Source organism: Coregonus clupeaformis, chromosome 36 (assembly GCF_020615455.1).
Source record: "Coregonus clupeaformis isolate EN_2021a chromosome 36, ASM2061545v1, whole genome shotgun sequence".
Classification (NCBI taxonomy): Eukaryota; Metazoa; Chordata; class Actinopteri; order Salmoniformes; family Salmonidae; genus Coregonus; species Coregonus clupeaformis.
Window position 1 is genome coordinate 33,019,692 of NC_059227.1, and position 27,060 is coordinate 33,046,751.

Below are 27,060 nucleotides of genomic sequence, written 5' to 3' on the forward strand. Positions count from 1 at the left end.
CTTCATATCTCCTTAATTCCCGGCTACTTTCAACATCGTAATCCATTGTCATCCTTAGGGTGCATTTGTAAATTCACTCTGGTGTGTCAGTGCGCTCTGGGCCATTCATAATTCAGAGTGTTGTCAGATAGTCCTTGTTCAGAGCGCACACTGGACGCTCTGGCTGGGGAGTAGGGTTTATCCAAGCATTCTGACCTCACAACAGCAGTCAAGTACCCAAGCTAACTGGCTAAAGTTGCTTAGCTTGCTAGCTACTTTCAGACACAAATCGAGAGCTTAAGGACTATAAGGGTCATCTGCATTTTTGTGAAAATGTAATAATTGACATAGCCTTGTTCTGTATTAATGTTCTCTTCTCAAACGATATACTACCCCCCCCGCCCCCTTTAAGGTGTCTAAAGCGTTCCACAGGGATGCTGGCCCATGTTGACTCCAATGATTCCCATAGTTGTGTCAAGTTGGCTGGATGTCCTTTGGGTGGTGGACCATTCTTGATACACACTGGAAACTGTTGAGTGTGAAAAACCCAGCAACGTTGCAGTACTTGACACAAACCGGTGTGCCTGGCACCTATTACCATACCCTGTTCAAAGGCTCTTTTGTCATGCCCATTCATCCAAGTTTCAATTGTCTCAAGGCTTAAAAATCCTTCTTTAACCTGTCTCCTCCCCTTCATCTACACTGATTTTAAAGGGGGTTCAATAAGGGATCATAGCTTTCATCCGGATTCACCTGGTCAGTCTATGTCATGGAAAGATCAGGTATCCTTAATGTTTTGTACACTCAGTGTAGTCCAAAGCTCTCGTAATGAGAGAAGAACATATTCTGATCATTTTACTCACCCTATCAGAGCTGGTTAGACTGTTTTCATGTTATTAGGAGGTTTAGTGACTGTAACCGTGCTACTGGCAACAATTTCATTCAGTTTTTTAGCCAACGTTTACCAACACCTGTCATAACAGAGTTTAGTGCATTCGTAAATTGATCAATTATTCTGCACTCTGGTGCACTGTCAAACCAGAGTGCTCTGAAATTGGATTGTTTTGCCAGTGTGAATGTACAAACTCACCCTTAGTTACGGGTTTATAACAATTAACTACAGTTTCTGTATCAACCCTGCCTTGCAATATTTCATATAATAATAATAATAATAATAATAATAATAATATGCCATTTAGCAGACGCTTTTATCCAAAGCGACTTACAATCATGCGTGCATATATTTTTACGTATGGGTGGTCCCGGGGATCGAACCCACTACCCTGGCGTTACAAGCGCCATGCTCTACCAATTGAGTTACAGAGGACCACTATATAATAACCAGTATGAAACCCGACCCATAACATATAGTATCACCCTTACTGTAGCAATTAGTGATACAACACAGGTAGACGAGCAACTTAATGTAAAGTGTTACCAACCTTCTTCCCTCTCACTAGCCTGGACTCGCTCTGGAGAAGAGCGTCTGCTAAATAACTAAAATGTAACAACTGCACATTTTTAATTTATACATTTTATTATTATTATTATTATTATATTTGTTATATTAAATATTTAACCTCTGTGAGGCCCTTGCTGACCTGTCCTTTGAACACAACCATTTGTGTGGGCCTCTGTTGCCATGGTAATCCATGTGACCTCTGACCTCTGTCTGTCCTGCAGATGAGAAGGCCATGGTTAAGATGCGGGATCTGCAGTTGAAGCTGGAGGACTTTGACAGGGTCAAGATGATCGGCAGAGGAGCCTATGGAGAGGTGCAGCTGGTGAGAAACTCCCTCTGTGTGTACTTGTGTTTGCACCGCAAAGATACAATGATATATAAACAGATTGAGAACATTTACATTCCTTGCTGCCCGTGTGAGTGCTTGCGTCCGTGTCTTCCTCTTCCAGGTGCCTGCCTGTCTGTACTTTTTCCCTCTGTGTATTTTTCAGCTTCTGTGTACCTTGTAATAGAGGCATGTTTAGACAGGTCCAGTGTGTGTGTGTGTGTGTGTGTGTGTGTGTGTGGGGGGAGATTCATTTTGTTTTTGAAGTTGCGTGAAGAGGGGGGGCTGGGGGGATCTGCGTGTACATGTTGTTCTGTGGGTGTGTCTTATTATGTTTTTTTGTGTGTTGTCATGTAGTTTGCAGGATGTTATGTTATCAAGGGCCTTCAATGGCATTATCTGCAACTTTGTGTCACGGTCAAAGTGACATTGTATCTTGTGTCTATTGGTGACTGTTTTATGTTATACATTTGTTTTTATACTGCCTTCTTTTGACAGTTTCCCTCGTGAAAGAGATCTTAGATCTCAGTAGCGTCTACTACTTGTATAAATAAAGTGTGTTTCCCTCGTGAAAGAGATCTTAGATCTCAGTAGCGTCTACTACTTGTATAAATAAAGTGTGTTTCCCTCGTGAAAGAGATCTTAGATCTCAGTAGCATCTACTACTTGTATAAATAAAGTGTGTTTCCCTCGTGAAAGAGATCTTAGATCTCAGTAGCGTCTACTACTTGTATAAATAAAGTGTGTTTCCCTCGTGAAAGAGATCTTAGATCTCAGTAGCGTCTACTACTTGTATAAATAAAGTGTGTTTCCCTCGTGAAAGAGATCTTAGATCTCAGTAGCATCTACTACTTGTATAAATAAAGTGTGTTTCCCTCGTGAAAGAGATCTTAGATCTCAGTAGCGTCTACTACTTGTATAAATAAAGTGTGTTTCCCTCGTGAAAGAGATCTTAGATCTCAGTAGCGTCTACTACTAAAGTGTGTGTAGCCGCGTGTATGTGTGGGGCCGCGTGTGTAATCTTATACCTCATCATGTAACTCCCCTCCTCCAGGTTCGTCACAAGGCGTCTCAGAAGGTGTACGCTATGAAACAGCTCAGCAAGTTTGAGATGCTCAAACGCTCGGACTCCGCCTTCTTCTGGGAGGAGAGAGACATCATGGCCTTCTCCAACAGCCCCTGGGTTGTCCAGGTGAGAGGGAGGGAGAGGGTGAAAGACACACACACGTACAGTACACACTCCTCCCACGTACTCTAAATGTCAATCAATGTAAGCTGTTATTGTTGTGATATCCCATCTATCTGTTTTCCAGCTGTGCTGTGCTTTCCAAGACGACCGCCACCTCTACATGGTGATGGAGTATATGCCCGGTGGCGACCTGGTCACCCTGACCATGAACTACGACATGCCAGAGAAGTGGGCCCGTTTCTACACTGCCGAGGTGGTGCTGGCTCTAGATGCCATCCACTCTATGGGTTTCATCCACCGCGATGTGAAACCGGACAACATACTACTGGACCAAAATGGCCACCTCAAGCTGGCTGACTTTGGCACCTGCATGAAGATGGACTCTGTGAGTTTTGATGCAGGGGAGCTGGAGAATTGGCCTGGGTCTAGGGCAATGCTTCCCAATCCTGGTCCTGGGGAGCCAAAGGGGTGCGCATTTAGTTTTTTTCCCTAGCACTAACACACCTGATTCAAGAATCAACTCGTTATCAAGTCTTCACTTGAATCAGGTGTGTTAGTTCTAAGGCAAAAACACAAATGTGCAGCCTTTCGGGTCTCCAGGACCAGGATTGGGAAGCTCTGATCCAGGACCTAGACTGGGCAGGGGGGGTTTGCTGAGTGAGACTCCATCCTAACCCTAAATGGTATTGTTATGGTAATTATCTCAAACACCAAACTCAAGCCCTAGACCTTACTTTTTTCAGCTTTTGTCTGTAACTTAATTCTAAAATTAGCTAATTTTAGACTATTTCCAAGGCAATTAACTGTCTACTGCTAAAATCTGGTTTTGGGGGAATTTCACTGCTCCAGTGCACCACCATGTGGTGAGACTTTGAATTGTTTAGTTTCAATTTCCCCGTAGAAATTCCATCAGGTTAATTTGCTGAATCATGTCTTACATTTACATTTTACATTTTCATCATTTAGCAGACGCTTTTATCCAGAGAGACTTACAAATTGGTGCGTTCACCTTATGATAGCCAGTGGGACAACCACTTTACTATATATATATATAATGTTTTTTTTTTATATATATATATTTTTTGTTATTTTTTTTTTGGTTGAAGGATTACTTTATCCTATCCCAGGTATTCCTTAAAGAGGTGTTACAGGACAGGTAAGGTGTGGCAAAAAGCTCTTGGACAAATTTTATGGGCCAGTTTCCCAGACACAGATTAGGCGTAGTCCTAGACAAAAAAATTATGTTGAATGTAGAGTCACCATTGAAAGTGCTTCTTATTCCAGGACTAGGCTTAATCTGTGTCCGTCACACCGGCACAATATGTTTCACTGTTTAGGTTACCTGCTTTAACTATGTCTTCATCTCTGTCTGGCTGTCTCCCCACTTGCCTCTCCGTCTGTCCGTCTCTCTCATTCCAGACGGGCATGGTCCACTGTGACACAGCGGTGGGGACACCGGACTACATCGCCCCTGAGGTGCTCAAGTCCCAGGGGGGGGACGGCTACTACGGACGCGAGTGTGACTGGTGGTCCGTGGGGGTCTTCATCTTTGAGATGCTGGTCGGTGAGTGAGTTTGTCTGATCCTGAATAAGAATGGTGTTGAGGATCTCAATCTGACCGTTGACCTGCTAAAGTTAATTCGCTTAGTTCTGTCATTTGGATTGCCGTTAAGCTACTATATCAAAGATGGTTTGATTAACCACGCTCGGGTGATATGTAACCTTGCCTGAGACCTCAAGACTTGTGTTAGCTTAGCGGGCTAAAAGTCTTGTGGCATGCAGTACACCTAGGTTTAAACCCAGTTGGTCACACTACTAGGCTATTCGTGTTTATTGAAGCCAGTTTAACCTCCCCTGTAAAGCCTAACATAAACCCAAACCCTGTTATTAAAATTTCACCTCTCTTTTTAGGCGACACCCCATTTTATGCCGAGTCACTAGTGGGAACTTACGGGAAGATCATGGATCACAAGAATAACCTCCACTTCCCTGATGATGTGCAGATGTCCAACGATGCCAAGGACCTCATCTGTGCCTTCCTGTCTGACAGGTACAGTATGTTTATATGTTATATTTGAAGTTCTTCAAATAGCCACCCTTTGCCTTGATGACAGCTTTGCACACTCTTGGCATTCTCTCAACCAGCTTCACCTGGAATGCTTTTCCAACAGTCTTGAAGGAGTTCCCACATATGCTGAGCACTTGTTGGCTGCTTTTCCTTCACTCTACGGTCCGACTCATCCCAAACCATCTCAATTTGGTTGAGGTCGGGGGGATTGTGGAGGCCAGGTCATCTGATGCAGCACTCCATCACTCTCCTTCTTGGTAAAATAGCCCTTACACAGCCTGGAGGTGTGTTGGGTCATTGTCCTGTTGAAAAACAAATGACAGTCCCACTAAGCCCAAACCAGATGGGATGGTGTATCACTGCAGATGCAGTGGTAGCCATGCTGGTTAAGTGTGCCTTGAATTCTAAATAAATCACAGACAGTGTCACCAGCAAAGCACCCCCACACCATAACACTTCCTCCTCCATGTTTTACGGTGGGAAATAAACATGCGGAGATCATCCGTTCACCCACACAGCGTCTCACAAAGACACGGCAGTTGGAACCAAAAACCTCAAAAGGACACATTTCCACTGGTCTAATGTCCATTGCTCGTGTTTCTTGGCCCAAGCAAGTCTCTTCTTCTTATTGGTGTCCTTTAGTCGTGGTTTCTTTGCAGCAATTCGACCATTAAGGCCTGATTCACATAGTCCCCTCTGAACAGTTGATGTTGAGATGTGTCTTACTTGAACTCTGTGAAGCATTTATTTTGGCTGCAATTTCTGAGGCTGGTAACTCTAATGAACTTATCCTCTGCAGCAGAGGTAACTCTGGGTCTTCCATTCTTGTGGCGGTCCTCATGAGAGCCAGTGTCATCATAGCGCTTGATGGTTTTTGCGACTGCACTTGAAGAAACTTTCAAAGTTCTTGAAATGTTCTGTATTGACTGACCTTAAAGTAATGATCGACTGTCATTTCTCTTTGCTTATTTGAGCTGTTATTGCCATAATGTGGACTTGGTCTTTTACCAAATAGGACTATCTGATGTATACCCCTCCCTACCTTGTCACAACACAACTGATTGGCTCAAACGCATTAAGAAGGAAAGAAATTCCACAAATTAACTTTTAAATTGAATTGAAATGCATTCCAGGTGACTACCTCATGAAGCTTGTTGAGAGAATGCCAAGAGTGTGCAAAGCTGTCATCAAGGCAAAGGGTGGCTATTTGAAGAATATCAAATCTAAAATATATTTTGATTTGTTTAACACTTTTTTGGTTACTGCATGATTCCATATGTGTTATTTCAAAGTTTTGATGTCTTCACTATTATTCTACAATGTAGAAAATAGTAAAAATAAAGGAAAACCCTTGAATGAGTAGGTGTTCTAAAACTTTTGACCGGTAGTGTATGTGGGAGAAAAGCTGTCCCGCTTTAAACGAAGTTGCTTAACGAAACCTTCATAGTCCCTTAATAAGACCTATATGCTTCAGGAATCTTTAGCTTGAGCTAATGTCATGCCACATAAAGGGAGGAAACCTTTTGGCAGAGCACCAGACTTAAAGTTATGTATTATGAATTTGCTTATAAATGATTTGTGAAGTATCAATGTAGTGCTTATGAACACTATAAATACTGTTATTAAGCCTTGAACAACAAACAAGGTTGTTCTTGGTTTAAACTGGGACCAGAAAAGTTAAGAAGAAGTTTGAAAAGATGGGAATGAAACCTGAGTGAGTGATTCTTTGATAAATGTCTATTAGATACTTAGCATCACAGAAGTAGTAGTAGTTGATGGGAGTAGAGGTTATTAAGAGGTGGGACGTCAGAGGTATAGTAGATGTCAAACACTAGCCCTTTCTGCCTTCTACTCCCCTTCCTCTCTGCTTATTTTCTCTCTCACTCACTCTGCAGTCTCTCACTCACTCTCTCTCACACACACACTCTCTCACGCATGCACATACACGCACTGAGATGCACACACGAACACCCACACACACCCATACACACACACACACTCCCTACACACACCAAGGTTATTATAGTAAACGAAAACTGAAAATAAAATAAAAAAACAATTTAGTAAACTGAAATAAAAATAGAGAAAACATTTGTAAAACTAAACTGAAACTATTATATTTCACTGCAAAATGACCTAAAATAAAAACCATCATAAAATATTTATTTTTTGTTTTTTTCTTCTAAACTTTGGGCAAAAATCGAATTGGGTTTTAAAGCTTTTTTTTCTAATGGGGTTTTCAAACTCTGGCATGTAAATGCTGACAGTAGATGGCGATGTTTCAAATATACCTAGCTTGTGCGTCACTATCACTAGCTATCATTATCTAACAGGGAAGAAATTCTAGGGCGAGCACGGCCTGGACTGGGCCAAGCTAGAACAGTTGCTGGAGCCGTTCGCAATCCACACCGACCAACTTCAAGCTGACAGCCAGTCGCTGTCTAATGTGGTGCCGTGCCTTCTCAACCTATCCACACCGACCAACTTCAAGCTGACAGCCAGTCGCTGTCTAATGTGGTGCCGTGCCTTCTCAACCTATCCACACCGACCAACTTCAAACTGACAGCCAGTCGCTGTCTAATGTGGTGCCGTGCCTTCTCAACCTATCCACACCGACCAACTTCAAGCTGACAGCCAGTCGCTGTCTAATGTGGTGCCGTGCCTTCTCAACCAATCCACACCGACCAACTTCAAGCTGACAGCCAGTCGCTGTCTAATGTGGTGCCGTGCCTTCTCAACCAATCCACACCGACCAACTTCAAGCTGACAGCCAGTCGCTGTCTAATGTGGTGCCGTGCCTTCTCAACCAATCCACACCGACCAACTTCAAGCTGACAGCCAGTCGCTGTCTAATGTGGTGCCGTGCCTTCTCAACCAATCCACACCGACCAACTTCAAGCTGACAGCCAGTCGCTGTCTAATGTGGTGCCGTGCCTTCTCAACCAATCCACACCGACCAACTTCAAGCTGACAGCCAGTCGCTGTCTAATGTGGTGCCGTGCCTTCTCAACCAATCCACACCGACCAACTTCAAGCTGACAGCCAGTCGCTGTCTAATGTGGTGCCGTGCCTTCTCAACCAATCCACACCGACCAACTTCAAGCTGACAGCCAGTCGCTGTCTAATGTGGTGCCGTGCCTTCTCAACCAATCCACACCGACCAACTTCAAGCTGACAGCCAGTCGCTGTCTAATGTGGTGCCGTGCCTTCTCAACCAATCCACACCGACCAACTTCAAGCTGACAGCCAGTCGCTGTCTAATGTGGTGCCGTGCCTTCTCAACCAATCCACACCGACCAACTTCAAGCTAACAGCCAGTCGCTGTCTAATGTGGTGCCGTGCCTTCTCAACCAATCCACACCGACCAACTTCAAGCTGACAGCCAGTCGCTGTCTAATGTGGTGCCGTGCCTTCTCAACCAATCCACACCGACCAACTTCAAGCTGACAGCCAGTCGCTGTCTAATGTGGTGCCGTGCCTTCTCAACCTATCCACACCGACCAACTTCAAGCTGACAGCCAGTCGCTGTCTAATGTGGTGCCGTGCCTTCTCAACCAATCCACACCGACCAACTTCAAGCTGACAGCCAGTCGCTGTCTAATGTGGTGCCGTGCCTTCTCAACCAATCCACACCGACCAACTTCAAGCTGACAGCCAGTCGCTGTCTAATGTGGTACCGTACCTTCTCAACCAATCCACACCGACCAACTTCAAGCTGACAGCCAGTCGCTGTCTAATGTGGTACCGTACCTTCTCAACCTTGACACTTGCAGTCAACTACTGTTGCAAAACAGTTGACACAGGTCCTCCTGAAGTCACTGCGTGAGCGCTTCGCATGCATACTGAATCCTCTGGCAGCCAACTTCGATCCAACCCCTGCAGCAGGTTGCCTGATTTGAGATGGAGCCACTGATGAGGGAAGTAGTATTTTGTACTTCAGCAACCAGAGAGTACAGCCGTGGAGAAGCAGGATCCCTGCAAGGTGCCAGCACGTTGAATCCAGCAACCATCTCGCCCACAGTTCTTCAGAAATATAGCTTCCTCACATTGAAGATTGTGTCTGAGGTCACTGTCCAGCCGCAGGGTGAACCTGGCAGGGCATTAAGTGCCCTGTGTGAGCTGTGAAGGGGGGCATGTTTACAGAGCCACCTCTCCAGTTCTGGCAGGCAAGGATGGCTGTTTATCCAAAGCTGTGGCCTGTGGCACTGGATCTGGTGTCTGCCCCTGCATCCCAAGCGTTCATGGAGAGAATATTCAGCTTGTCATCGGGCTTGAGAAACCGAACGACCACCTCCTCTGGAATGCAGAGGCTTTTTGAAGATAAACCAGACAATCTAGTTTGGTTGAACAGAAACACACACACACACTGGCTGGCTGTGAACTGATAGATTTGTGAAGAAGTGTTTTATTGCTTATGTTTTAGCTGTTGTTGTAGATGGTTTTTATTAACCCTATTTGAAGGGGGTAGTCAGTGATGCATGTTTAATATTACATAAACATAACATGTCAAATGTGCTATAACTTCATTTGTTGTTTTTCCTCTCTCTTTCTGTCAGATAAAGGTAAAGGTACTTGATTCTTCTTACATCTACTACTAAAGTTTTAAAAAGCATTGGATTGATGTAAACATGGTTGAGAGTTTCCTTCCACCATATTTCTTCCACCAGTCTCTTATCCTTTAAGTCACATTAGGAATGTTTTATAATTGAAACCTAACCAAACCTATGTGCTGGCCATGGGGTTGTATGGAGTCCTCTAGTGGCCAAAAGCCTGTGTTAGCATGGGCAGCACCATTGAGGCCTTTCGCCATTTTGATTTAGTCAACTGGGCAGGACTTCGAACTTCATTGGCTGATGCCTCCTGATAACCCGGTTGGCGTCGTGACAGCTGGGTCATCAGGAGGGATCAGCCAATACATTTTACCTGTGAAGAAAATATACTATTTCCAAGATGGAGAGGGCCTTAATGGGGCTGCCCAGGCTCGCACAGACACCATCATGACACTGATACAGAGATGTTATGTCTATCCAAGTCTATGGTCCTGGCCCATCACCTTATGTATTACTGCCCCCCAGTGGCAAGAAGTGACACTGGGGGGCATCAGTCAGTAAGGACTTGGTCCCTTCCCATCTCTCTACTCACCAACTAACTCACTCAGTCAGTAAGGACTTGGTCCCTTCCCATCTCTCTACTCACCAACTAACTCACTCAGTCCGTAAGGACTTGGTCCCTTCCCATCTCTCTACTCACCAGCTAACTCACTCAGTCAGTAAGGACTTGGTCCCTTCCCCCACCACACACCTAGTAAGGACTTGGTCCCTTCCCATCTCTCTACTCACCAGCTAACTCACTCAGTCAGTAAGGACTTGGTCCCTTCCCATCTCTCACTCACCAGCTAACTCACTCAGTCAGTAAGGACTTGGTCCCTTCCCATCTCTCTATTCTGTCCCCATTTCTATTTTCTCTCTCTATTTGGCAGTTGGCCCTCTCTTGGTGTTTTGGTATGCTCGCTCTCTCTTTCTCTCCTGTCTCTCTTTCTCTTCTCTCCATATTTCTCTTTCTGTATTACCTTATATCTCTTTCATTCTCACTCTCGCCTCAGTATTCTGGGCTTCGGGACATGCTCTGTGTGTCTGCCATGGTCTCTCCCATCATGTTTTGTAGTGGGGCAGAAACACACCCCTCCCTTGCTCCATTCCTCTTGGCTGAGTCTGGAATGTCCCACATGTGGCAGCCCAAACTGCCGCACCCCTACAGCCCTGCGGCAGAGGAGGCGGGAGGCCAGAGGGGAACAGGGAGGGAGGGAAGTGCAGCAGTAGAGATAGTGGTGTGCCAGTAGTGTTGTTGACTAGTCTGCTCCCTACTTTGCTATATTCTATATTCTCTCCATATCACTACTCTTACTGGCTGCACTTACTCTGGTCCTACTGACCGTTACTGACCGCTGCAGTGGTCGTGAGGCGGTCCAGCCTGGTCAATCAGTGGACTGTGGTCAGTGCCTAGTGGGCTAGTGGTCGCTCCAGCTGTGTTGAGGAAAGTGGCGCTTTGTGTTCAGGTTGCTGTCGAATTTGCACGTTTGAGTGAGTGACCGCTCTCTGACCGCTCCGTCCCATTGGCTATGTACAGGGAGGTGCGTCTGGGGAGGAACGGCGTGGAGGAGATCAAGAGACACCCCTTCTTCACCAACGACCAGTGGACCTTCGACACCATCCGAGAGAGTAAGTGTGTGTGTGTGTGTGTGTTTGTTCAGTCAAGCCATGTGCGTATTTGTGCGTGTATGACTTCAGTCATACAGTGTGTGTGTGGTTATTTGTGTGTGTGTGTTCAGTCGTGTGTGTGTGTGTGTGTGCATGTTGTCTGTGTGCCTGTCTATCTGCCCCTCTCTCTCTCTCTCTCTGACTCCTTCCCAATCTGTCTCGCCATCACCCAACTTGTTATTGTCATGACTTCACACTACAGTTCATTCCCATGTAGGGAGTCTGAAGCATTGGGCTCTACTCTATCTGTGGTCTATCAGCAGAGACTGAGCAGAACAGTCACATGTCTATCATCAGCACTGCAGCACAACCCTGCATGGCCAGAGGCCGTATGTACAGTATCAATCGTCTCAGAGTAGGAATAATGATCTAGGATCAGGTCCTTCCTGCTGTCCATTTTATTTGATTAATTGTGATCTAAAAGGCTAAACAGATCCTAGATCAGCACTCCCGCTCTTGATGAATACTGAACTATTACTAATCGTTCATTAAAGCATACTACACTGTGCAATGCTGTACAGACGTTCATGCTTGGTGAGTAGTATGTACTTGTCACAGAGAGAGATCGCACACATGGGCTCCTCAATCCTTCCATCCTCACTGAGTTTGATATCATGTGACAGAAATCTACTGAAAGTGCTATGGTGGGATCGCACACACACACCACACACAAACACAGAGAGAAATGTTGGAAAAGCTGCTTGCAGTTATCCAGTACCGCCAGATCAAACAAGTCACTAAGGAAGGAAGGGAATAAGGAAGGAAGGGAATAAGGAAGGAAGGGAATAAGGAAGGAAGGGAATAAGGTAGGGGTCATAGCTGTGCACTTACACACTCCCCACCATGGATTTAAAAGCGTAGGATTGGTGTTAGCATTAGCTGGGGGAAGTTTCCACCATTGCCAAATCAATGGGAGAAAGTCTCCAAGTGGATAAGGATGGAGAATCGGAAGGCAGTCTCACTCTCTCAAGTCTGCTCATTAGCTAGCAGGCTAAAGCGGCCCCATTTCTGACTGTTGCCTGAAATAAAGCTGTAAAACTCTCGGATGTGGGAGACTGGGGCTGCGTCTCAAATGGCACACTATTCCCTACATAGTGCACTACCCTATGGGCCCTGGTCAAAAGTAGTGCCCTATATAGGGAATGGAGTGCCATTTGGGACGCAGCCTGGGTGCTAGCAAGCACCCTGTCCTATGATGGAGCAAGGGAAAGAGGGAGGGGGGTGGAGGTAGCCCCCCCTAGGTTCTGGCAGGGCTGGGTTGAAGTAATGAGAGGGGGCGCCCCAGAACCGCTGCACCAGGCCCCAGATCAGATTCGAGGGCGGTCGCTCCCTCCTCTCTCCACTCTCACTGTGGCCACAGCTGCCTGTCATTAGCCTACCCGCTATCAGGGAGCATGCTGGGAAAGCCGCGTCGCAATTGGCCTCCACGGTGCCGGGACCGTGTCTCTCTCTCTCCAGTCTCACCGCACAGCTCTTGCTTTTCGCTTTTTCTTTAATTCCCTCTCTTTTATTGCTCCCTCTCTCATTTCTCTGTCTCTCTCTCCTGTCTTTCATTCGTCCACCATCTCTTGATCTCTCCCTACTGAGGGTTCTGTCTTGACTTGGTTCTCTTTGCCTGGAGCCAGAATGGATCCTGTTGAAGAAATAAGATCCAACATGGCCGCTTAGTTTCCTAGCCATCAGTGACATCTTTTTTGGTTGTCGAGCAACTGGGCTCCGCTCGGCTCAGCTTTCGCCTCCTGGCCCCTTGACACATTTCTGTCTGGCTACTGTACAGCCGGAGGCCTTTAAAAGAGCAGAAGAAGGGGAGTTGGTTCTTTCTCTCCCAGAGTGTTTAGGCTGGGTGTGTGAAAGGCAACAGTGTGTGTTGGGGCACAAAGCGGGTACTGTAGGGGGAGAGAGGAGTGGTGGGTCTGGTGTCCGCCCCACGCCAGCTCGCTCGCTCCTACTGCTTGTGCCCAGGGTGGCTCGGTGTACCACACACACACACACACACACACAGACTACACACACTTAGAACATCACAGTATAGTGAAAAAATCATCTCTGATTGAGAATCGGAGGAGCCGACGGTTATCTCTGTGTTAGTGTCTCTTGATTGAGACCAGTTTTTGCACTAAGCCGAGTTGGTTGATTTTAGACATCTTTTAACCAACTATGTATCCTTCCTCTGCCCAAACCCACACTATTTCCACCCCTTCCTGTTCTCTCTCTCGCTCTCTCACACACACACTCTTTGCTTCTTTCTGACTGCATCTCTCTCTCTCTCTCTCTCTCTGCCTCTCTCCTCCCTCTCTGCCCCCATCGTCCCCTCTCTGCCTCCCTCTCTCTCTCTCTCACACTCTCTGCCTGTCCCTCCTTCAGCCGTAGCCCCAGTAGTGCCGGAGTTGAGCAGTGACATAGACACCAGTAACTTTGAGGAGATTGAGGATGAAAAAGGTGACGTGGAGACCTTCCCCACACCAAGGGCCTTTGTGGGCAACCAGCTGCCATTCGTGGGTTTTACCTACTTCAAAGACGACCAGTAAGGCTGATTGGTTTCTATCTATTCTAAGAGTTCAGTTTTCCATCTATACAGTGTCTGTATATAGTTATGTTATTGTTATATTTAGCTTCAGCAAGCTAGCCAATTATCCAGGAATCTGGTTTGGTTTACTACATTTTAAATTGGAATGAATTTGAATCTATGTACTGTGTGTTTTAAGGGAGTTTTCTTGTTAGCGAACGGTCTCTGTCTTTATTCACTAGGGTATTTGTTTTTGTAAGGCTCTCTGTGCTCTGCAGGAAATGTGCTTAAGGTCCGCTCTGCCTGTAGCTAGAGAGGGATGGAGGGTGAGAGAGAGGGAGAGATTGTGTTTCACACATGTAGAACTAGAAGACTGTTTTAAGCCAGTTGTACACTGTGCGTCTGTTCCTGCTTTACACTGCCTCCTTGTTCCAATAGCCCTTCTAGTAAATCCACTAGGCTCATGATAAAAGTCTGATCTTATGATCATGATCAGTGAATGGGGATTGTAGCGCTGGAGTCTGAAGTGGGTGGGTTCTGGGTTGGGCAGGATGTGTTATGGGGTGGGATGCTGGCATGGGCACTCAGAGGGCGGGGGAGGTTGGCATGGCTGGTAGGGCACCTCAGGTAAAGCCAGTTTAAAGACCCACACCCTCTCTCCTACTCTACCAGACTGATGAGCGGTGTGAATAAAGTGATCTCTGTGAAGGAATCTGAAGACTGTTTGGATAGGTGTGAGGAAAAACAGGACAGCATCAAAGGAGAGGTAGGTTGTTGAATCGTTGCGTATATACATGTGTTTGGGTTTGTTTGCTTGTTTTAAAGCACAGCTGGGAGCAGAGGGGAAGATGTGTACTCAGAAGGCACAAGACTGACATTTGAGTCCAAATGTAATAATGAAATGCAATGTAGTAGCTCTCAAGACTAACCAGTACAATAGAACACTCGTATAGACAGACATAATTCTAAGACCGACAGGTTGAATAGAACACTCAATTATCAGACAGACACAATAGAACTATCTAACAGACTAGAACTCTATGAAAATATCCCATTCTCAGACAGACAAAATAGACAGACAGACAAAACAACTGTCAGACTGACAGAACTCAGCGCTGTGATTACCAGACAGAACTGTCAGACTGACAGAACTCAGCGCTGTGTGATTACCAGACAGAACTGTCAGACTGACAAAACTCAGTGCTGTGTGATTAACAGACAGAACTGTCAGACTGACAGAACTCAGCGCTGTGTGATTACCAGACAGAACTGTCAGACTGACAAAACTCAGCGCTGTGTGATTACCGACAGAACTGTCAGACTGACAGAACTCAGCGCTGTGTGATTACCGACAGAACTGTCAGACATATTGATACCTGAGTGTGCATCTGTTGAGCTCCATGTTAGTGTGCATACTTGTTAACTCTCCTTCCATGTCTTCTTCAGTCAGATCAGCTGCAGGAGAAGCTCCATCATCTGCAGGAGAAGCTCCATCATCTGGAGGAGCAGCTCAATCATGAGATGGAGGCCAAAGACCACCTGGAACACAAGTGCAAGTAGGGCTCACCTCAGAATACACATGTGCACACACACACATACTGCATGACTGAACACACACACACACACTCACTCACACACACGCTCCTCTCTCCCCAGGACTACCACTAGTCGTCTAGAGAAGCTGGTCAAAGAACTGGACGAAGAGGTGAGACTGTGTGATGTGCAGTATGTATAGTTGATGGTCAGTAATGTTTTGGCACATCACACATGAACCCTTTGCTGTCCATGTAGATGAGCAGCAGGCAGAGAGTGGAGTCTTCTCTGAGGCAGCTGGAGAGAGAGAGAGCCCTGCTGCAGTACCAGAGTGCAGAGAACCTCCGCAAGGTGGAGCTGGAGGCGGACAGGAAACGCAGCCTGGAGAACGACCGTAAGCCCACGCTGTGTGACGCATGCATATGGAACCATAGAAATAGAATCAATTGAACGGATCTGCCCATTCAAGGGTTAGAGCAGCGTTTCCCAAACTTGGTCCTCAGGATCCGAAGGACACAGTTAGAGGTTCCAAGCCCTTTCGATGGATTATATTTCTATGTATGTAACATTATCTCATTATCTCAACATTATGTCAATGAAACAGTTGTGAATCCCAACTAGACCCCCAGCCCCTACTCTCCAGCCCCTACTCTCCAGCCCCTACTCTCCAGCCCCTACTCTCCAGCCCCTACTCTCCAGCCCCTACTCTCCAGCCCCTACTCTCCAGCCCCTACTCTCCAGCCCCTACTCTCCAGCCCCTACTCTCCAGCCCCTACTCTCCAGCCCCTACTCTCCAGCCCCTACTCTCCAGCCCCTACTCTCCAGCCCCTACTCCCTAGCCCCTACTCTCCAGCCCCTACTCTCCAGCCCCTACTCTCCAGCCCCTACTCTCCAGCCCCTACTCTCCAGCCCCTACTCTCCAGCCCCTACTCTCCAGCCCCTACTCTCCAGCCCCTACTCTCCAGCCCCTACCCTCCAGCCCCTACTCCCTAGCCCCTACTCCCTAGCCCCTACTCCCTAGCCCCTACTCCCTAGCCCCTACTCTCCAGCCCCTACTCCCCAGCCACTCCTTTACATCTGAGAGGATTGGCTAGGTGGAAGCAACACCGTGACATCATTCTCCACCCAGCCAATCAGAAGGCAATGTGAATATATTTACCATAATGCTTACATCTGTCCAATCCTCTCAGATCTATAGTGCCTAGGGTATAAGGGCTAGGGGTTGATTTGGAATTCAGCAATTAAGTTAGGATTTTATCCCGCCACACACTCCAGTTACCTTTACCTTTTCAGGAAGAGGAGCTGCTGCCTTGGGGATCACATAATACATACAGATACCCAATATTCTCCTGTCCATCTATTTCCTCACCTGTACGCTTTCTCACTCTTACACACCTATACACTGATTGACCTGTCCACCTGATTGTCCTTGTCTAGTGAACAGCCTGCGGGACCAGCTGGAAGAGCTGAAGAGGAGGAACCAGACCTCTCAGATGTCCAATGAGAAGAACATCCATCTGCAGAGACAGGTGAGGCAGAACAGTCCATCTCTCTACCTTCTCTGTCACTCTCTCGCTCTCTCTCACTCCGCACTTGAGGCTACATGTGCCACCAATTCTGCACTCCTGAATTGACTAATAAAGATAAAACTCCAACCCCCCCCCCACCCCCAGCTGGATGAGGCGACAGCGGTGCTGGCAGAGGAGCAGGAGGCGGCGGGGCGGCTACGCAGGAGCCAGGTGGAGGCCCAGAAGCATTCCCAGGCCCTGGAGCTCAGCCTCAGGGAGCTGGTGGACAAGTGCACCCAGCTGGAGAACGCCAAGATGGGCCTGGAGCAGCAGCTGATGGGCCTGCAGGCCGACCTGGAGGCCGAGAGGAGGGACAGCAGTATGGGGACAGAGACTATAGTGGACCTGCAGGGTGAGACTTGGTTGTCAAATGGACAGAGTTTGCACGTTTGTAACCATTCCATTGGTTCCATATTGACATGAGTGACAAAGGGGCAGGGTTTGCATTTCATTGGTTAAATTGCGCCAGGCAAGCTCAACCAAGCACAGCTAGGACCCAGGTCTGCCTGAGAGTACGTCACTCTTACAGAGGGACTGTGTTTTGGAAACTTTGGGACATTGGTCATTGCGTCCATTCAGTTCAGACGGGACAGTTTGGAACAGGCAAGTAATTTTGTTTGCTCTGATGTCTCAGTTTTCCCTCTTTCAAAGTCTCCACTTGGGTGGAGTCAGGGGCAACAAGGAAAATAAACATTGACAGATGTTATTTTTACACATTAAAGGAGGGAATGAGTGAATGAATGAATACAGGTAGATGACGTAATCTCTCTCCTAGTACTCTGTGTGAAGCCTTGACTGAACAGGTGTGTGCTCTCCTTAGCTTGGTGCCCTCACAGATAGCATGATGCTGCCCTCACAGATAGCATGATGCTGCCCTCACAGGTAGCATGATGCTGCCACCACAGATATGTCGGAGCGATACTAATGTCTCAAATCTCTTTTCCACACTCAATTCAATTTCAATTTAAAGGCTTTATTGGCATGGGAAACATATGTTAACATTGCCAAAGCAAGTGAAGTAGATAGTAAACAAAAGTGAAATAAACAATAAATATTAACAGTAAACATTACACTCTCTCATTCTCCATCTCCGTTTCTCTCACTCTCTGTCTCTCTCTCTGTCTCTCTCCCTGTCTCTCTCCCTGTCTCTCTCCCTGTCTCTCTCCCTGTCTCTCTCTCTCTCACTCTGTCCTCTGTCTCTCCCTCTCTCTGTCTCTCTCTCTCTCCCTGTCTCTCTCTCTCTCACTCTGTCTCTCTCTCACTCTGTCCTCTCTCTGTCACTGTCTGTCTGTCTCTCTCTCTCTCTCTCAGGACATATCCAGGGTCTGGAGGAGGAGGTAAAGCAGGTGAAGTGTTCTCTCTCTGAAATTCAGACCGAGAAGAGGCAGCTGCAGCAGAGACTCACTGACAAGGAGAAGGTAAGAGGCCTGGGTGGTGATCATTAGACACCAAATGGAAGAAAACGGACTGATGCGAGTGAAATATTTCAAAATGTTTAAAAAATGTGCCATGATGAACACAACCCTCCACTCCACTCGTAAGACCTAATGAAGCCCGAGATAGCACTCGGGATCCATTAGATTTCCCCAAGCCCAAATCGACCTCTAGCCCCTACCCCCTTCTTGGGGAGTATCTGAGAGGATTGAATAGGTGTGAGCAACATGAAAAATATTTTCCTATCAGAGAGCGAGATAGATCTTCTATTGATTTTAAACCTATTAGAGCTAATCATCTCAAGTCCTCTCAGGTCTCTCACAGGGGCGGATGTCCCCTTTTGATCCTGTGGATGTACACAGATTACAGCCACAAACAAACAAACACACAGCTGACCTTTGACCTCTGGTTGGGCCCATTAGGAGAAGAGCAACCAGGAGATTGACCTGACGTTCAAGCTCAAGTCGTTGCAGCAGAGTTTTGACATAGAGGAGGCCGAGCACAAGGCCACCAAGACACGCCTTGCTGACAAGAACCAGATCTATAAGTCCATTGAGGAGGCCAAGTCTGAGGCCCTGAAAGGTGAGAGGAAGAGAGGGGGGAAGACAAAGGAGAGGTGATTGGGGATGGATAGATGGATAGAAATGGAGCATATTAGAGAGAAATGGATGTGAAAAAAGAGAGTTCAAGAAACTACTGAGTCAATAATGACAGTTTGGATAAAGATGTTGGCTAAATCACCATATTATACAATTGTCTATTATTATAATAGTTATCGTAACATTGTCTCCATCTTGTGTTTGTCAGGGATGGAGCGGACGCTGCAGGAGGAGCGGAGCTCCAAGCTGCAGTTGGAGTCCAGACTGCTGCATCTGGAGAAGGAGCACTCCATGCTGGACTGTGACTACAAGCAGGCCCAGAACAAACTGGATGAGCTGAACACGCACAAGGACAAACTCGCTGAGGAGGTGTGTGTTGGGGGTTGTGTGTGTGTGTGTCTGGGCAAGCCTGTGCGTGTCTGTACATGCCTTGTGTGTCTGTGTGTGTGTTGGGGGTTGTGTGTGTGAGAGAGAGTGTGTAGAGATGTGCGTCTATTTTGTGTTTCGAAGTGAAGACTTCTCTCTGTTTAACAGCTGCCAACATACAGGGACCTGCAAAAATAAAGGAAACACCAACATAAAGTGTCTTAATAGGGCGTTGGGCCAGAAAAGCTTAAATGCACCTTGGCATAGATGCTACAAGTGACTGGAACTCTATTGGAGGGATGCTCCATTCTTCCATGAAATTCCACCATTTGGAGTTTTGTTGATGGTGGTGGAAAACGCTGTCTCAGGCGTCGCTCCAGAATCTCCAACAAGTGTTCAATTGGGTTGAGATCTGGTGACTGAGATGGCCATGGCATATGGTTTGCATCGTTTTCATGCTCATCAAACCATTCAGTGACCACTCGTGCCCTGTGGATGGGGCCATTGTCATCCTATGGGGGCATAGCCATGGTAGCCAAAATAATGGCCTGTCCAGCATTTTTATACATGACCCTAAGCATGATGGGATGTTAATTGCTTAATTAACTCAGGATCCACACCTGTGTGGAAGCACCTGCTTTCAATATACTTTGTATCCCTCATTAATTTATTTTGTCAGTTACCTTCAGGTCTGACTAACATTACCATCTTGCTCCTTCTCTCTCTCTCTCTCTGTCTCTCTCTCTCTGTCCCTCTCTCTCTCTGTCTCTCTCTCTCTCTCTCTCTCTCTCTCTCTCTCTCTCTGTCTCTTCTCTCTCTGTCTCTCTCTCTCTCTCTGTCTCTCTGTCTCTCTGTCTCTCTGCTCTGCTCTGTCTCTCTCTGTCTCTGTCTCTGCTTCTCTCTCTGTCTCTGTCTCTCTCTCTCGTCCTGTCTCTCTCTGTCTCTCTCTCTGTCTCTGTCTCTCTCTCTGTGTGTCTCTCTCTCTCTCTCTCTCTCTCTCTGTGTGTCTCTCTCTCTCTCTCTCTCTCTCTCTCTCTCTCTCTCTCTCTCTCTCTCTCTCTCTCTCTCTCTCTCCCCCCCTTCCTTCCGCCTCTAGGTGAAGAACCTGAGCCTGGGCATGGAGCAGGAGGAGCTGAAGCGCAGGCTGAGCCAGAATGACATGAAGGCCCAGACCCAGCAGGTGACGGCCCTGCGCTCCTCAGAGAAGCAGCTGAAGCAGGAGCTCAACCACCTGCTAGACATGAAGCACAGCCTGGAGAAACAGAACCAGGAGCTACGCAGGTAGAGGGGGATACACACACACACAGTGCGGCTGGCTTGGACATAAGCATGTCAATCTGAAACAAGTGACGCACACAACTCCCACCACTTGGGCATGGGGAAGAGAGATGTGATGGCCAATGGATGTTAGATATCATGTCTGTCTGCCCCATGCCCTAAGTGGTGGGAGTTTCAGATTGACATGTGATTTGACATGGCAGTGATTGACAGTGATTTTGCCAAATCACAGGGAGAGACAGGAGGCTGACGGACAGCTGAAGGAGTTGAAGGACCAGCTGGAAGCGGAGCAGTATTTCACGGTACTGTTGATTTCTAGACACTCCCAATGTGTGGAAAGACCGGGTTGCAAAATGTTCCCTAAATTTCCAGGTTTTCCAGAAATCCTGGTTGGAATACTCCTGGGTATTTTGGGGAAGTGACAGGAATTTTGCACCCCTAAGAAAGTCTATTATTAGCTGTTTCTGTCTATTCATTCTGCTTTCCAGTGTATGGATCTGTCCCAAATGGCACCCTATTCCCTATATAGTGCACTACTTTTGACCAGAGCCCTATGGACCCTGGTCAAAAGTAGTGCACTACATATGGGATATGCTGCCATTTGGGACTTACCATAGTTGTTGACTGTTTCCTCTGTCTCAGACCCTGTACAAGACCCAGATCCGGGAGCTGAAGGATGAGTGTGATGAGAGGAACAAGCTGTATAAGGACATTCAGCAGAGACTGGAGGAGTACCAGGAGGAGAGGTACTGGAACAATAGGATCCTACCATAAACTGTTCCCTGACACTAAGGTTGCAAAATTCCGATAACTTTCCCAAAGTTCCTAGGTTTTCCAGAAATCCTAGTTGTAAGATTACTGTAAGATTTCTGGAAAACCTGGGAACTTTGGGAAAGTTACCGGAATTTTGCAACCCTACCTGACACTATTTGTTCACACTACTGAGCCAAGCCAAACTGAGCCGAGCTGTACTGGGCTGGGCTGGTTACGCATCCACTGTAGTTGCTGGAACGGACCATTTTGAAAGGAAAATATCATCTTGAACCTCTGAGCACCTCTGACAAGCTCTTGGAGATTAGTGTCATTAGCACACACTGTCTCTCGAGGACTGTAGTCTGTCCATGAAAGATTAGCTGTAGCCTGACGTAAACATGCCTTCCACACTTATCACTCAGTCAATTGCGAGATGATAGCCTGACAATACTGCAGGTAATATGATCAGCGTGTAACCTAACCTCCAGTCTACAGGCGATGTGCCATCAATCCCCATATCACCAACACTATGAGCTTTGAGCATCTGACAAAATTACGCAAGATTTTAGTTCTGGGTTAACCAAGATTAGCACGCACTGTAAAGTCACAGCCAGACTTTTTAAAGTGTGAACTCCTGTAACAGCAAGCCCGTAGGACTGTGGATAAGTGTTTCTTAGCAAGCCCGTAGGACTGTGGATAAGTGTTTCTTAGCAAGCCCGTAGGACTGTGGATAAGTGTTTCTTAGCAAGCCCGTAGGACTGTGGATAAGTGTTTCTTAGCAAGCCCGTAGGACTGTGGATAAGTGTTTCTTAGCAAGCCCGTAGGACTGTGGATAAGTGTTTCTTAGCAAGCCCGTAGGGACTGTGGATAAGTGTTTCTTAGCAAGCCCGTAGGACTGTGGATAAGTGTTTCTTAGCAAGCCCGTAGGACTGTGGATAAGTGTTTCTTAGCAAGCCCGTAGGACTGTGGATAAGTGTTTCTTAGCAAGCCCGTAGGACTGTGGATAAGTGTTTCATAGAAGTGGCTATGGAGCTCATTGATGGGCCTGAGCATAACGTTTGCTGAGTTTGGCAGCGCAAGATTCATGTAGGCCTTGGTCAAGTGACCGCCCTGACAAACAGTGCAGGACACTGATGTAATTTGCTCCACTTTACACTACAATATGGGAAAAAATCCCACAAACCCTGATTTTCCTGGTATTCCGTGATTTCCTTTCCAGCCTTCCAATGACTGCTCTGACATACAGTACTGGACTAGATTTGGTTTCATTAACTTTATTTTCCCATGTAGTAGTGTGAGACTTTCCCCACATTCCCTGTTATTCCTGGTTTCCGGGTGTCTCTACTTCCCTACCCCGGGATTCCCTGGCGGCCGTAACAGTACTGGGCATATATTTGGTCTCGTTAACTTTGGTCTCGTTAACATTTCCCAGGTTATAGTGTCAAATTCCCAAATGTTCCCACATTCCCTGAAATTCCGGGTCTTCTTTCCCTCAGGGATTCCCTGGCGGCCCAGCTGGAGGTGAGCCTGACCAAGGCAGACTCGGAACAGCTGGCGCGCTCCATCGCCGAAGAGCAGTACTCCTACCTGGAGAAGGAGAAGATCATGAAGGAACTGGAGGTGAAGGACATGACGGCCCGACACAGGCAGGAGCTAGGAGACAAGGAGGCAACAATCGGCTCGGTGAGAAGGGGAAATGGAGAGGGGGGCAGAGAGAGAGGGAAGGAGGGGGAGAGGAGACATGACGGCCCAACACAGGCAGGAGCTAGGAGACAACGGGGAGGGAGAGAGAGACTGACAGAGAGAGGGGGAGGGGGAGAGCGAGACAGTGCATGATGACGTAGTGCACATAAAAATAACTTCCATGTACCAAATAATAAATACAATTTAAATGTTTTTCCATCGCATTTTTAACTCTACTGATGGTTTGTCACAAAATATTTTGCGTTGTATAGCGAATGTGCCCACTCTGGTCTTGGCATGTGCACTCTAGCCAACAGCTGGCAGATACAGTACTGGTATAGCCTACTACATGATGATTATGCACGCATGACTGTAAGTCGCTTTGGATAAAAGCGTCTGCTAAATGGCATATTATATTATATATTATTATCATGTCACCAGAATCAGACCCTCGATATTTATTAGAAAGGAGCATCAAGCTCATCACTGTGCACTTTCACCACCCTGTGAAGTTCATCATAACTTATTTCATCTGTAGCCTAATAAACTGCATGCTTTCCCAACAAGTCGTAGTGGGAGGACCACACAACATGTAATCGCGTTACTCCAACTTTACTTTGATACACACACACACGCTGTACTTGGAGTGCCTGTAACGCCGACCTGTCCTCTGCTGCCTCCTACAGCTGGAGGAGTCCAACCGCACCCTGACAGTGGACGTGGCCAACCTGGCAAATGAGAAGGAGGAGCTCAATAACCAACTGAAGGAGATGCAGCAACGTGAGTCGCCCCTCGTGTCATTGTCTAAAGACCCCTCTCCCAATGTACTCTGAGCCCAGGTTAACAGTGTCCAGAATGTAACAGAGAGGTTGTGAGAATGTTTGGTGATGCTGTGTGTTGTCCAAAACGTTCCAGGGATGTTGTGAGAATGTTTGGTATTGGTCTGGTGATGCTGTGTGTTGTCCAAAACGTTCCAGGGATGTTGTCAGAATGTTTGGTATTGGTTTGGTCCACAGAGCTGCAGAAGGCCAGGGAGGACTTGAACTGTGTGAAGATGTCCTTCGAGAAGCAGCTGCAGACGGAGAGAACGCTCAAGATTCAGGTGAGAGACTGGCATTTAAAGCATACTCATTTTTCAAAATGTCACATACTATAAAACGTTCTATTTTCACATACCCAAAATGCCTACTATTTAGAACGCAAGTATGGGTATTCGGACATGGCCCATGTTATTGGTAGGGTAATGGTTAGCATAACACGCTAGCTCCTGGAGTACGAATTATAGTTGTGTTCATGTCCTGGGTTCAGCAAGAGGGAGACAGAACTCCAATGTTACATAATATGCATCTATCTATTGATTTAATATATAGGGTCAGTTGCCTAGTCCCGGACTAAAAAGCATACTCAATGAAGAATCTCCATTAAATGCGATTTTTGTTCCAGGACTAGCCTGAATCGTGTGTCTGAGAAACCAGCCCATAAAGTGTTTTTCATTGAGAATATATATTGCAGTGTGCTGGCCATTTTTCCCATTCCCATAATATATTGTGTATATGTATTTATCCACCAGGCGGTCAACAAGCTGGCCGAGATCATGAATCGGAGGGAGACGTTGCGTACGGGTCACCGCGGCGACGACACGCTGGACGTGCGCAGGAAGGAGAAGGAGAACAGGAAGCTGCAGCTGGAGCTGAGGTCAGAGAAGGAGAAACTCAACTCCACCATCATCAAGTACCAGAGAGAGATCAACGACATGCAGGCGGTCAGTCTAAAACACAACCACAACCTTATACCAACCATCACACAACCACTTTAACAGGCAGTCAGTCAGTTCAACCTAGTGCTGAGCGATGAACATTTCGGAATTCTTTTGGTTATTAAACAACTAATTGACCGACGTCTGTTCAATTACTTGAATTCCATTTGGTTTGTTTTTTTTGTGAGTCCAACGCGAGAAATCAAATAATTCACGAGAGAAATCAAGTCAAGAACTTTATGTGGGACGCTGGGCTGAAGGGAGTTGTAGTTTTCATTAAGCCAAATATTCAATCTAGTTCAGCGCAGAAACGTGGTAATTAACTACAATGACCATAATCTGCCTATTTTTTCCGTCTCGGATAAGAGGGGTCAGAGAGGAAGAGGCGAATGTAGAGGTTTTCACTGTCCGAAATAAACCCAATGTGTTTCTATGGGATTATTTTGGACCTAAGCTCGTCGCCTGCCTTCCGTCCTTTGGTACTACGACTCCCATTGTTAGGGCGGAAACATGTGCATCTCATCATTATATACAGATCTCTGGACGGATACACTTTTTTACGCCTGCAACATTAATTTAGATACACATAAATGAGAGAGAAATGTACACAACACAACGACCAGAGGGACAGAGACAGTTCGTGAAAGTATGCCTTACCTACTTTGAAGAACTAGTCAAATTATTTCATCATACAGCTCTGCAGCATGCTTAGGCAGGCTAGCTAAATAGGATGACTAAAGACAGTACAGTATGAGGAGAACAGAGAGAACTGGCTGGCTGACTGCTACTATCTAAGCAGAGATGAGATGATGACTTTAAGGAATGAAAAATAATAAAGTTGTCAATATAGTAATATACACAACTGGACTGTTTTATTACTCCATAGTAATTTCCTATTTTTCTATTGATGTCTACCCAATGTGGACCTGACAGAGACAATGGAATATTTTCAATGTTTTGGCAATTGAATGTTCACTATTTTGGGCTTTGGAATTTACATTAAAAAGCTCTAAAATCATTGTAATGTCATTATTTTATATGCATTTAATACTTTTTTAAATAACCGAAACCGAACCCACCTCAAAAAGCACTAATCCCTCAGCACTAGTCCAACTAAACGCAATCACCACGTTAAACTCAGCATCACACAACCACTTGTTGCTGTGAACGTTTCACTATGAGAGCATGTTGTTATTATTACTAGGTAGTGGTGTGGGGAGTGAGGCCAGTTGGCTGTAATGGCCTCCCACAATTACATCGATATGAAGACACCAGTAAATCCTACCTAACTGACACTCTTTCGGCTAAAGTCCAAAATATGTGTGTTTCCACCTCCAGGTGATATCGGACGAGAGCCAGGTGCGCATCGAGCTGCAGATGGCCTTGGATAGTAAGGATAGTGACATCGAGCAGCTGCGCTGTCAGCTGACCTCTCTGAGTGTCCTCTCCATGGACTCCACCAGCATCAGCAGCGGCAACGACCTGGACATGGACGACAGCGGTTACCCAGGTAACAACACTTTCAACACCCCTCACTTTAACACTGGCCACTTAACACTGAAGTCAAAACACGGAGCATGTAGTAATTTAATACTGTTAGTCACTCCTCCCCCATCTCTGTGCTGTCTCTTTCCACAGTATTTCTTCTCTCTATCACTCCCTCTATCCTCCCCTGTCTCTCTGTCTCAACACAATGTCCCTCACACGTTTATTTCCCCCCCGTCACTCCTTTATGGCCTATCCCACCCCTTCTTTCACTATTCCTAAACCTCTGCTTTAAGATACACCTGTTATTCGTTATTCCTGCCTGTTTTCCCTTCTTTCTGTTTCTCTTCACTATCCATTCTCTCTCTCTCTCTCTGTTGTGTCGGCGTAGTGCACATCACTCACTCCCAGACCTCTGAGTCCATGTCCTTCCACTACCAGCGCACGCAGAAATCTGTCAGCATTGCCAGCCGGCCCTCCTTCAGAGTATCTCACCCTCTCTTTGGCTCTGACTCTGAGAATGAGGAGCAGGAAGAGGAAGAGTATGAAGGAAATGACGGGCGGTTAGAACATGGCCTCCAACCTTTGGCCCTCACCTATGAGCAGCCGCCCGCAGAGCCTGACCGCAGTGGTGCAGGTGAACCCGCATGGTGGTTCAAAGTTCAAACACAACGGATATAGTGGCCAAAATGCGCACCCTCCTCTGCTGTCTGCCTAACACTACTGGCAGTGGCTTTGCAATGCTACTAATACTGCTTGGTGTTTTGCAGCTGTGTGCGGAAAGTTGCTGCCTAACATTTTGTGGCCCCTGTTAACCTT

At 46.6% G+C, this 27,060-nt stretch overlaps 1 protein-coding gene across 1 annotated transcript in view; it reads left to right on the forward strand.

Moving 5' to 3' along the window:
* Positions 1-27,060, forward strand: part of LOC121552529 (rho-associated protein kinase 2) — a 43,603-nt gene that overhangs the window by 14,120 nt on the left and 2,423 nt on the right. The window contains exons 3-26 of the mRNA XM_045211367.1: positions 1,663-1,763; positions 2,821-2,958; positions 3,080-3,340; positions 4,375-4,519; positions 4,867-5,005; positions 11,150-11,241; positions 13,645-13,804; positions 14,459-14,552; positions 15,233-15,342; positions 15,443-15,491; positions 15,578-15,713; positions 16,757-16,848; positions 16,993-17,239; positions 18,199-18,305; positions 18,744-18,903; positions 19,129-19,289; positions 20,383-20,567; positions 20,797-20,866; positions 21,207-21,310; positions 22,814-23,000; positions 23,687-23,780; positions 24,017-24,102; positions 24,571-24,762; positions 26,095-26,266. Coding sequence (XP_045067302.1) covers positions 1,663-1,763; positions 2,821-2,958; positions 3,080-3,340; positions 4,375-4,519; positions 4,867-5,005; positions 11,150-11,241; positions 13,645-13,804; positions 14,459-14,552; positions 15,233-15,342; positions 15,443-15,491; positions 15,578-15,713; positions 16,757-16,848; positions 16,993-17,239; positions 18,199-18,305; positions 18,744-18,903; positions 19,129-19,289; positions 20,383-20,567; positions 20,797-20,866; positions 21,207-21,310; positions 22,814-23,000; positions 23,687-23,780; positions 24,017-24,102; positions 24,571-24,762; positions 26,095-26,266 — 3,282 coding nt within the window. The remainder of the gene's footprint in view (positions 1-1,662; positions 1,764-2,820; positions 2,959-3,079; positions 3,341-4,374; positions 4,520-4,866; positions 5,006-11,149; positions 11,242-13,644; positions 13,805-14,458; positions 14,553-15,232; positions 15,343-15,442; positions 15,492-15,577; positions 15,714-16,756; positions 16,849-16,992; positions 17,240-18,198; positions 18,306-18,743; positions 18,904-19,128; positions 19,290-20,382; positions 20,568-20,796; positions 20,867-21,206; positions 21,311-22,813; positions 23,001-23,686; positions 23,781-24,016; positions 24,103-24,570; positions 24,763-26,094; positions 26,267-27,060) is intronic.